Below are 12,389 nucleotides of genomic sequence, written 5' to 3'. Positions count from 1 at the left end.
GCCAGGAGTTTTCCCCATAGCAGAGCTCTGTGCCTGCCTTCTGGGTCTGGGGATCGACACGCAGGAGTTAGTGGACTCCTCTAAAATGTCTTTGGCATCCGAAACAGAGCCGTCGCTGCCTTGGCCTTCTAAATCTGATTCAAAAGGCACAAGTGGGAGTTTCAGACTTGGCCATTATAGAGTAGGCTGCCCACCGTTTGGTGACGTCTCTCCTTGAGAGTTTAAACAATGCACAACGCCGGTCTGGATGATAATGAGGAAGGCAGTGCTTACACATGCGGAGTGTCCTTCCACAGAAATCTCCTGTTATAGTATGGACAGAATTTAAATGGAGTTCTTTCCATCTTTGATAATAAATGTAAAGGAAGCTAGACAAATGCAGCAGAAAAAGGAAGTGGAAGTATGCATTCGCTAAGAGAAATGTAATTAATCAGAGAAATGTAATTATTGAACCTCCCCCCCTCCGCCGCCACTCTCCCTACTGCAAGGCCGAAGCCTGGTGCAGGCCAAAGCATATAGTTTATTTATTTATTTATTTATTTGTAATGCGCCGGTAACTCGCAAGTTTCGGGGCGCAGAGACATGGACACGAGGACTAACAGAAATGGGACGAGACAGTTCGTAGAAATCCAAGGTTTAGGGGGTCAGGAGTGGCAAGGTCAGTTAAAGAGATACGTTTTCACTAACTTACGAAAGCGTAAGTAGTTAGGTTCTTTCCTTATCTGGACTGGCAGATTGTTCCAGATACCTGCTGTGATAACTGGGAAAGATTTTCCAAGTCCAGATTTACGTTTATGAGGCATTACTGCAATCCTACTTTGATCCGAGGATCTTAAGGCGCGGCTTGGGCATAAGGATGTATTGTCGATTTTAGATAGCCTGGTGCCTTCCCGTGGGTTATTTTAAGAGCCTTGAAGTGAGTTCTGCTCTCAATTTTGAGCCAGTGTAATTCCTTCCTGGCTGTACTGATGTGGTCTGATTTGGATTTGCCTTTGATTATCCGGACTGCGTTATTTTGGATAATCTGGAATGCCTGTATGCTTTTTTTGTTGGCTGCTAGCATAAGTGCATTCCCGTAGTCTAACCGAGAGAGGATGGTTGCTCTAGCCACTGTGGCACAGTTGTTCTCTGATAGATACGGTCTAATAGCTCTGAGGAGTCTCAAGTAATAGTTGCATGTTTTTTTTTATGTATTGAGTCTGGGCTTCTGCTCCTAAGGATGCTTCCATCATCATGCCCAGGGTTTTTACTTTCTCAATTACTTTAATGTTGACGTCTTTGATCTTAAAGTTTGTGTAGTCGTGTGGCAATGTGTTTCTGGCTTGGGTGGATCCGAAAACCATTAGCTCGGTTTTACTGCTGTTCAAACACATCCAATTGGTATCCATCCAAAGTTCTATGATGTTATATATTCTGTTTAGATGGTCGTTGTCAGTTTTATGGTCCCCGCTAAGTTCCAATAACAGCTGCGTATCATCTGCATGGTTGGTAAAGAATATATCTGCATGATCTAAAATGTAGCATAAGTATCTGATGTGGAGATTGAACAACAATGGGGACATGCTGGCTCCCTGGGAAACCCCGCAGAGGATCTCCCTTTCCATGGAGAGTTTGTCTCCCCAATGGACTCGAGATGTCCTGCCTTTCAAAAAAGACATTATCCATGTTTTTGCCTCTTGTGAGCAGTTGGCCGTTTTGCCCAGGGCTACTTCGAGTAGATTATGGTCCAGTAGATCAAAGGCGGCACTGAGGTCTAACAGGATGAGAAGTCCCGTTTTTCCCTTATCTAAGATGCTGAGCATTTTTGTTTGTAAGTCCAGCATAGCTGATTCTGTGCTATGAGATGGTCTGAACCCAGATTGTTGTGGGTGGAGTGCGTCAGAGGCTTCGATGTGTGCCTGAAGTTGTGCGGTGGCCACTTTATCCATGATCTTAAGCAGGAAGTTGCAGTTGGTTATTGGCCTAAGGTTGCTTGGGTCTCTAGGATCAAAGCCAGGTTTTTTTATTAGTGGGGTAACTGTGACTTTTTTTATGGCCTGGGGGACTAGTTGGTCCCTAAAGGAAGTGTTCACAATCTTAGCAAGTGTGGGGGCGAAGATGTCTGGGTTTTCTAAAATTATTTTGGCGGGTAGGATGTTCTCTGCGCATGAGGTAGGTTTCATAGAGGCGAGAGTTAATTTCATCTCTTCTGTGGTGATATACGAGAAATGGAAGGGTTCTATGTTAACAAGTGGTTCTTCCGCTGGCATTTCAATCGTGTTAGATTTATTTAGTTGTGCTTTTGTGATTTTATCTCTCGCCTTTTCTAATTTCTCAAAAAAAGTTTTTGGGTGTTGTCGCATTCCTGTTGAGATGGTAAGAAAGGTGGTGAGATGGCAGGGGGTTTGTCTAAAGATTTCAAGATGTTAAAAATTTTACTTGAAGAATTTTCTGCTGCCATGATTTTTGTTGAAATACTGTTTCTTAGCCTCTATTATTTCTTTCTTGTATTTAGTTTCCGTATTTTTCAATTTTTCCCTATTTGCAAGTGTAGGGTTTTTTTTCCAGGTGTTTTCCAGTTTTCTTTTGGCTCCTTTAAGCACGAGTAGTTCTTTAGAAAACCACTCTTGCAATTTGCTTTTGGTTCTAAAGGTTTTAGTCTGTAGGGGTGAATGTTGCTCTACTAACATTTTAAGAAGGTCTAAGAGGGTTGACATCATAATATCGCAAGAGTCCTCTTTTTTAGTAGTGGAGGTGAAGTATTTTATGCATGATTCGAATTGTTCCTTCTTGATATGTTTAAAGTTCCTTTGCATAATTTTTTGGGGGGATTGGGATTCTTTTCTTTAGGAGAGGGAAGAGAGACCTGAAACGAGACACTGTAGTGGTCTGACCATATACAAAGTTTGGTTTGGTAGTCGTGTGTGTCAAGGTTGTTGGTAATTATCCAGTCCAGTTGGTGAGCATTTTTCATGGTTGGTTCTTTATTTGTGATGGTGTAGTCTATGTTTAGTAGTGAGCTTTCTACATGGGTGGCCTCTGTGTCAGCCTGATTGCCGTACCATCTATTTAGATCTCCGACCGCTAATGTAGCACAATTTGGGCCTTTCAGGAGGTTTAGGAGATGTGTAAAGTTGTAATTAAATTCCGGGGTGGGAGACGGTGGTCGATAGACTACTAGTAAGTTAAGGCAGTTGTTTTCAGTGGGCAGGTGCTTGAGGTGAATCATTCCGCATCCACACATGACGATTTGCCTTGGAAGAGTGCAATGGAGCTTCTAGCTATAACTGCGGCGACTCCTCCTTTTCCGGTTTCCCTGTTGGTGTAGTAAATTACATACCCATCAGGGACAGCAACGTCGCACGTAGGGCCAATGGGGTCAGCGAGCCATGTTTCAGTGATACAGAAGATATCAATGTTCTCCTCAATGATCCTATCATGGATACATTGGGCGTGTTTATTTAAGGATCTTGTATTAAAGTAGACAGATTTTTAGGTCAGTACTACTTTTTGTTGTGGAGGGTGTAGCTGACATCTGAGTGGCTAAAGGTTTCTTTTCTTTATGTTTTCTCTTGATTGCAAGTTCCTCTTTGTTACTGTTTTGGGTTTTGTCCTGGATAAGCCGAGTGGCAGTCAAGACTTTGTTTAGGCGGATAAGTTTTTGTTGCTCGAGGAGCAGGGTGTTCAAAGGAAGGAGGCCCATTATGATTAGTTGAGCTGTTGATGAATTTGTCAGACATCTGCAGCCGATGGATGTTGAATGTTGCTTGACGAATGTGCGTCAAGGTTGCGTCTGTCAAAAGGCACGAAAAATATATAAGTAAATGAACTATGAATATTAAAGTAGCGAAAACTCCAGACACTGTATAGAATCGACCGACTACGAAGGCGCAAAAAACAATCTGAGGAACCTCGAAGCGTGTAGGACCATGGGTATAGTACACGTCACACTAGGGATAGTATTACAAACACACCCTGTCAACGTCCCTTTTCAAACTTTGAAAATAAGTCATCCAATACTCTGCACCTACCACTAAATGTTAGCCTATCCAAAGCATGTGATTCTAAGCAGATCCACAAGCCTCTGACACTTATTTATGAAAAGCTGTATATAATAACCCAACTATTGAAAATCATCTAGATCTATAACGCACTAACATTCCATATATTTACATTCTGAATTATTGGGATTTTTACAGTAGAGACTTGTAGAGGCATGGTCTTACCTCCAGTGCTTTGTCTCGATCTCTGATTCGCTCTTGCAGCTTCTCAAGCATTGAATCATGAAATCCTGGTCCTTTCTCAGAGGCCTCCTGGAACTGCAAAAGGTAAATGTGCTCCTGAGGAAGTAAAACATTTATTGTCACAAGGCACAGCCAACAAAAACAAACTACACCTCAGCAAGTTTCATATATCTACATTAAACTTATATTGCACTTTGTTATAGGGCTTTTTGCTACTTTTACAGGATTAGGAAGTAAAACCTTGATGAAATATATCAAGCCTTTGATGCCTTCAAACAAAGAAAGATGATCATCAATTTACTGTTTTTGAAGCACAGGCACCTTTTTCTTGTAAAAATCCAGCTGTGTTTTTCAAACAGAGAGGCAAGTTAACTTATATGGATGGTGGTGAGCTTTATGCAAGGACTATGTACAAAAATACAGAACTTGTCCCATTATTACAGAAGATATAACTCTTGATAAGCCAAATAACGTAATAATGTTAAGAAAAGTTGGCTAGTAAAAATTTAAAATGGTTCTTTTGCATTTTAAATTAAGTTACATTCACACCTTGAAATGCAGCCCAGGGTTGTCCTTCAAAGCCTCTGTAACAAATGTTGCCTATGGAAAAAATAAATCTGACATTCTTATTTACATCTATGGCTCTATTGCCTGCCAGTCATTTATGTTGTCCAAACCCCCTTCTACTGGTTATTCAGTGACCGATGAGGGTATGACATTCTGCTGGACTCATACTAGTATATCAAGAAGGTAAAGTCGCTCTAAAAACCATCTTAGCCTGTAGCAACGTTGCATATGATGGATTATCCATTATGAACTGGAATTCACTTTGTTTATTGAGAAACGTAAATAATGATGTGAAGGCTGTTCTCCTGTTAAGAAATAATGTCCAAGGTAATATTGAACACAATCCATCAGAAATGGTCTGGCTGCTGGTAGTTTCCCAACTTGATATGCACTTATACCAAATAGTTAATGAACAATTCCCAACTCCTCACTTCTAGTAGCTTAGTGGCTAATGCATGTTTTGTGGGTGAGGCACTGTGAAGGTTGGGTAAACAAATGAGAAGAATGTTGGTACATGAAAACTATGGTGGATACGAAAGCCATTTTAAATTACGATCAAACAATAAGAAAGAAGGTCTCCTTTTTAACAGTGAGGATATTGTGCATTACTGATCAGCCACATAAAACACAGGATCCCAGATGGTTTGGGATTTGCCTCTAAAAAACTAAATAATCCAGGTAGAATATTTGAATTAACAAAAAAATGCAAATGTGTCAATTGTGTGCGCATAAAATGAACGAAAGAAAATACAGCCAATCAACTGAACAGAACTTGTACTTAAATACCACTGTGGAAAAATAAGTAACATAAAGGCAGGCAGCTATTTCAGTACTCTGTCACTAATTATAAAAACAAAATCCTGCCAGCTGCATAAGGTTCTCTAAATGCTTCTGTAAAACCCTCTTAAGAATGATTTCAATGATGCAATATCAAACCTTTAGACCTGAAAAGACCTACGTTCCAGCTAGCAACCAGAGCAACAAATACTGCTTTTCTAATTCTATTACCAAGCTATTGTCTGAAAAAGTAAATATTTGGTCTTCCTTTTGCTCTTAGTAAAGAATACAGGAAATAAGAAACCAATTCACTGTCAAAGACAGGAGTATATTTAAGAATCCACAATGTGCAAAGATGGGCTGGGAAAAACAGAAAAACAAGCCAGCTTGAGGGTATGGCATAGACCGATCAACACACATGGAACATTCTAATTATCTTGATGCCATATTCCCTTCACCTTGTCTATGGTGGACTAACCCAGACTTTTCATTCAAACCCTAAGGTGGTTTACGGATTCCACTGGGAGGTCTGTGGTACTGAGGTGTGCAACAGTTTTGGAGTCAAACAAAGTGTATGAAGCCTGTGAAAATCTAGTCTTCGACCTGCATGAAGACTCATTCAAATAAACACTTTCTAGAGTTATCTCTTGTACCATTCTGCCATTCGAGTTTTCTGGGACAGGCCAGGGATATTATGCATTAGGTGTTCCAGGCCCGTTGTGCATTAGCATAATTAGTCATACCGACTATCATGTGCTACTATGATTCTCTCTTTTGTCATATGCCCAACTCCTGCTCAACTTGTGCCTGTGCCACCTGCTAGAATTAATACATGTTCATGTAGACTCTAAATGTTTACAATGTGCAGGGAAGGGTATTTGCTTGGAGTTGTAGAATTGAAAAGATGTATTTAAAAAAATAGGTTGGCTTCTTAGACAAGGTCAATAATGATTGTAATTGTCGACCACGAAGTGAACCAGATGATGTGTTTGATATCACTTAATTGCCCAATTTGTCAGTGTCAGCAATGCGAAGATCTGTATCCTCCATCTCTATACAACAGTTTGCAATAATGCTAAACAAAAACAATGCACTGATGCAGCCCATGGGAAGCTAACGTTAATCTAGTGACCCAAAATCTGTAAAGAATTTAAAGTCTTTCAAAGAGATTACAATTCAATTCTTAGCCATGATTAATAAGTTGCAAGCCAAATGGTGTTCTAAATTCATAATGGGTGCTCATACTGTGTTTTCCACTCTACAGTTCAGTGGCGTCATCACTTTACTGCTTTATCATCTATTTGGTTCTTGGGCTACACGTGTACTGAAATCTGTGGTGGCACAGCATTTCTTATGTCCTCCGAGTTAGAACTTCAGCGGACCCTTCATTCTGACTTATGATTTGGATTATGGTACCAGATTTCTCAGACTGCGCAGAAAGAGAACCATTGTGTGCCACTGAGTTCAAAGGAGATGTGCTTTGGGGTAGTACATGCCAAGCCATCAAATGTTTGGGTGGCCCTCATATGTACTAGCAAGATGCTCATGATTGGGCTTCTCCCCATTAATGAATATCTTGGTTCTGTGGAAATGGGCAAACATGTCAATGGCTGAATCCATTACACAGAGCAACTATGATCAGCTTCAGTGCTCAGAATAAAAAGAAAATTGAACAAATGAGAAATCAGACGCATGTTTTGTAGGGTTTAAGGGGTTCCAGCACCCAAAGAATAGCACACTGGACGCCTCGATTGTCATCACGGACAAAATGTAAATGATTAACTGTGCCATCAAAATTACACCCTTAAACAAGGGAACTGACCCCCGCCCCGCCCCACCCCCTCAATCCCAGCTTTCAATGCAACTAGGCCAACATTTCAGCAAACATGGAGAAAAGTCAACTTAGCGCCCCACAGCATCAGTGTGCCTCATACACACCTAACCTAACCAATCTAAAAAGGTGACCAAAATAAACACATAGCAAGAAAGGTCTTGTTACTTCAATTGATAGACATCACAAAGTAATCAACAACGAAGACATTTAATAGAATTAAAAGAAATATTATGGTGCGATGATTGAGTAAATCAGACATCACCTGAAGAAGCTGTTCTTTATGAAGCAAGGTTTCATTCCGGCGCTGAATAATCAGCTCTTTCTCCTGGATCATGGAGTCCTTTTGTGCTTCCACAGTCTGCAACTGCTGAGTCGTTTCCTGCAGCTGTGTCTGCAATTGATGCAGAGTAACATGCAGATCCTGTAAACAAAAATGTACATTCGATAATGCAGCCGCTGCCAGCATCTTCTCTATGGGGCTAGACCAGAGGCACAAAAAGTCTCATGCACTTAAGACATATGGCAATATTTAGGTAAAAGTCCACTGCTGGGCTCAAGAGACTCGTTTCCAAAGAAGAAAGCATTCATCAGGCATCTTAGATGAAATGTAGTAATAGAGACAAGACAAAAAATCACCCAAGGTAGTTATACATTAGTATTCACGGAATGGAATTGCTCGACGGGAGAATGGGCACATTATTCTTGGTGGCGCAGAAAGGCGGTGGGGACCAGATATTTGTTCTCGGGGGTAGAGGTAGAATGGATAGAGTGGGAGGGATAGCAGGATATGATATATTTGAGAGAAGGTGGAGAAAGAAACAGAAAAGGAGATGGTGCAGAGCAACAGCAGAATAGGCATCTTATTTAAGGACAATAAAATAGGTCTTAAGGGTTACCGTGAACAGAATCTAGAAGAGAAGTGCATATAACGGAAGTGGAAGACTAACAAGGGAGACCATGTATATTTTCTTTTCAGACTGGTCATTAAGGAAGTTGGGAAAGACAAAAGAGGATACCTGGCCCTTTCTGGGTAAGCTAAGAGGGGTCCCTGAAGAAGGTTAAAGTCGAAGTGGAGTTTGAAGTGGAGGTTGAGCCAAAAGATTACAGATATTTAAGCAGACATCAACCTAATACTTGCCACAGATTGAATTTCAAGAGGGGCATCAATATCCCAGGCTTTGCATGCTAAACACCTCTTCCCTTCCACCAACCCCAAGATTAGAAAACATTCCATTTTTAGTGACTAGCTCTCCATGCTGGTGCAGCTGTCCATCTATAAACAGAGGTTGTTTGTTGTCAAATTTACTTTTTCTTGCACTCATATTGGGAATTGTATTCTTTTGGGTATGGTATACAAATAATATTATTAATTTGTGTACATGAATAGCTTTGGTGGATTCGGAGTTTAAGGTCTAAAGTCATGCCTACATAGAGTAATACTCCTTCCAGGAAAGACAGCACAGAAGATGCATATGCCGGATAAAAAGCATGCAACGTATGAAACAAATATGAAGTGGATCAAATTGCTCTCAAATAGGGTACCTACTTAAATCTTTGGTTGTGTAGCATGTGGCTGAATCAATCTACTTCAAGTGATTATTTTAATAATATTTGGTGCTGCCTACCAGAAATTCCAGTTTCAGAGTGCTTTGTAACAGGTGTTACCCATTCTTGTGGTCCTCAATTAAAGATATCAGAAGGATGTAGGCACGAGTCAGCCCGTAGGAGTATCAAACCAGAAACATGCATACTCTGTATATAACTATCCTCACCCACAGCTGTTTAACGGTTTTATTGTCAGATTGCACCCCAATTTAAATAACTAGGTGGCTCTTTTGGACTACAATCACTGCACATCACACACACAGTAACTAAGATAACATTTGGGCACAAAAGGTGCATTCTCCAAAACTTTTCAAAGCAGTCGTAACCAGTGGTGATTTATGAGCCACACATTTGCTGCTCAGGCAAAAGATGAAAAGTCTACTCTAACTGCCACTGACTTGCCATGACTTAAAATCAGCATGTGAAGAACAATTACTAACAGAAGAATTACTCCAATCATTTTCAATACAATTCCAGTCTCCTGCACACCCGTTCACTGACATATTCCCTAATGAAGCAGAACGTGTACAGGGCATGCTCCAGGTCATCAACATTCAAAAACAGCTACTTTGCATCGCCTTTGAAAGTGAGGCGAAGCATTACTGTGGTACTGAAACTTTAAAAACACAAGTAATGTGATAGCGGACAAGGAACGATCCCACTTTATACCCTTAGCAGCCCTTTACCCTACTGCGTTTATGTCTTCATGGCTGTCGAGCTGAGGGAGTGGGGTGAAACGGGTAAATGATAATTTCAGAAATGTGAAGGGATGACTGAATCCATGAATAAGGTGTTAATGACCTTGGCATGCAGATACGAGAAGTCTTATGAAATACATAACAACAAGTTTAATCTAAAGGTGACAGTGGAGTCCACTTGTCTGTATCGATTGTTACAGTGAAAGATGTTGTCCATGGCAGTGCCGAAAATCTGGTCATAACATATATTTCTTCGAATTGGGAAATGTCTTTGTCTTGCTTGTTGCCAGGTGGATGTATGACAAACAATGTTATCCTAATTTCCTCAGCCATGTCTCACTAAGATGGCTACCTTATTAGCTGGCCTTGAAATTAAAGGTGCAGAAAATGTCACCGTTTTCATGAACTGATTAATGTATTTGCTCTCACTTTCTGATAGTACAACATTCACAGATTTTACAGGCCTTGTCCTGGAAGATGGAATTGTAACAGAACAAGGTGGTGGCCATACACTCAGAAAAACGTCTGATCTGAAATTGGTTGCTTCTTATTTCTTCCTTAGAAGTAATCAGTAATGTCTATATAGTAAAGAAATAAATGGGAGTATGTAACTTCAAAGAAGCTGTTGGTTTTGACATTTTGGTTTCGGGGCCGTCCTTTTTCCTAAACCCTTTTATATCCATTGGCAGAACCTCTGAAAAGGCTGCCAAGCCACCAGGAGGTGAAGCTGTGGAAGGCATACAATTCTCTTCAAATGGAGAATATGACAAATGGTACTAATAGGATCTTTCAGGTAAAGGCATCTTATCACAGTAGGTTCTTGTAGTCTTGGTGGAAGTATTTCTGCCTCTTGATTGAATGTAGCCATTATTTGTTTACCATCAGCATTTTTGGTGAAACATTTGCAGCACATCTATTACTATCACTCTTGCAAGGAGATCAATAGGTCTTAAGCAGTCAACAAAGGAGCTTCATTACTGGCTCGTATTTCTTCTTCTCTTCTCCTGGGTGCTGGATATATTATCAATGGCAAATCGGCATAACTTTCCTTCCAGTCTGCTTCACTATGAATGATGCAAGAGATGCAGAACATTTTGGCAAATAGATAATGCCCTGGAAGACACAACACCCAACAAACAGCTGAATGCTGAGCCCGAGCCCATCTGAAGAACTCTACGCTCTATGCCCCCAGATGTGAAGTCCTTCCATGTTGCTGAAGTGGCATCAGACAAGTCTGATGGAGAATTCAAAGCGCTGTACGCATTTGGGGAAATCGGGCCCAAACGGTTTAACTAATAATATATTGAAGGAAGATCCTACTGTGTGGGCCACGGTATTAACTATTTTGTTCAGGAGCATTATATTGGGTGAATGTTTTCGGGAATCCTGGCAGATGGCCTTTGTTGTGCCTATTTTTAAAAGGTGTGTGAAGACAAATCCTAAGAATTACTGTCTCATCACTTTGATTGATGTAGACAGTAAAGTCTTTGCGTCACTTTTATTGCAACATCTTGAGGCTTGGTCACACTCATTGTAGGAAGAACAAGCTACAAACTGGCTTCTGCAAGGGCCGCTCGCCCAATATGAATGGTTTGGTGGTAAAAGTTATCCAAGAGAAAGCATGGGAAGATAGGACCCGCAGCACTTATGCTGCCTCAATCGACCTCTAATCAGCATTTGATAGGGTTGACTGGAGTAGACTCTGGTCAAAATGTGCCAGATGGGGGATGCGAGGTTGACTATTACAACTGATAATGGGCCTCCACGAGGGTTCAGGAATCAAGGTAAGACTTAATATTGAGGGGAGTCTGTCAAGAAGGATCTAATCATTATCTGGTCTGAGACAGGGCTGTGTCCTGGCACTGTCTTTTTAATCTTTATATATCTGATGTTGGTGACTTTAGACCCGTCTGCTTTTATATAATCCCTACACAGAGTGTTTTTAAGGTTCCATAGATGGCTTACGCTGATGACTTTCTAATTTTTGAGAATACATATTTTGGTCTTCAGCGCCTTTTATGTGCTTTTTCTAATCATGCTTAAGACAATGGTCTTCTAATGAACCCAGGGAAAACTAGAATCCCCAAGTTCTCCAAGGGGGAAAAACAAAGCATACTTAAATGCCACTTCGAAAACACTGTAGTGACTTGAGCCTCCAGTTAACATACCTCGTCTTCTATACAACAGGGCAGCCGGCATTGCAGAACATTTGCACAATTTTAAAGCAGAAGGCATCCGCTTTGTACAATCAATAAAGATAGATGGACAATATGGCAGTTTTTCAATAAAAACTGCCATCGACTTCTATGAGGGTAAGGTGGTACCCAAATTATTATATGGGATGGAATTCTGGCTAAGGCCAGTTATGGCCAGTTGGACAGAGTGGAGGCCAAGATGTGGAGATGGGTTTTGAGTGCGCCCCACGTAGTCCCGATCGCAGCTATGCGTTTCGAGCTTGGACATTCATCAATGAAGGTGCGTGTTCATTGGAGAGTAGTGTCCCCTTTTCACAAATTAATTATTGCACCTACTTATTCTGTATACAGTTTTGCAAATGTGTATGGAAATGAAACAAGGGCAGGCAGTGCATTTTAATATTGAAGGAGGCCGACTTTGATCTCAACAACTTGATAACAAACACCAAAAATGTGAAAATTGCCCTGTGCAATGGGGATTGGTGATGTA

The 12,389-nt window shown here is 40.8% G+C and overlaps 1 protein-coding gene across 15 annotated transcripts in view; it reads right to left on the bottom strand.

The window, feature by feature from the left end:
• The window catches only part of PDE4DIP (phosphodiesterase 4D interacting protein), a 1,465,918-nt gene that overhangs the window by 474,268 nt on the left and 979,261 nt on the right, over window positions 1–12,389 (bottom strand). For all 15 annotated transcript variants that reach the window (XM_069641322.1, XM_069641325.1, XM_069641324.1 and 12 more), the window contains 2 exons: window positions 7,664–7,822; window positions 4,206–4,319 (listed from right to left, as the gene is read on the bottom strand). In XM_069641322.1, coding sequence (XP_069497423.1) covers window positions 4,206–4,319; window positions 7,664–7,822 — 273 coding nt within the window. The remainder of the gene's footprint in view (window positions 1–4,205; window positions 4,320–7,663; window positions 7,823–12,389) is intronic.

The sequence above is a fragment of the Ambystoma mexicanum genome, chromosome 1q, assembly GCF_040938575.1.
Source record: "Ambystoma mexicanum isolate Mex_15411 chromosome 1q, UKY_AmexF1_1, whole genome shotgun sequence".
NCBI classification, from domain to species: domain Eukaryota; kingdom Metazoa; phylum Chordata; class Amphibia; order Caudata; family Ambystomatidae; genus Ambystoma; species Ambystoma mexicanum.
Note: the sequence above shows the minus strand (reverse complement) of the source record. Positions and strands in the feature narration are given on the sequence as shown.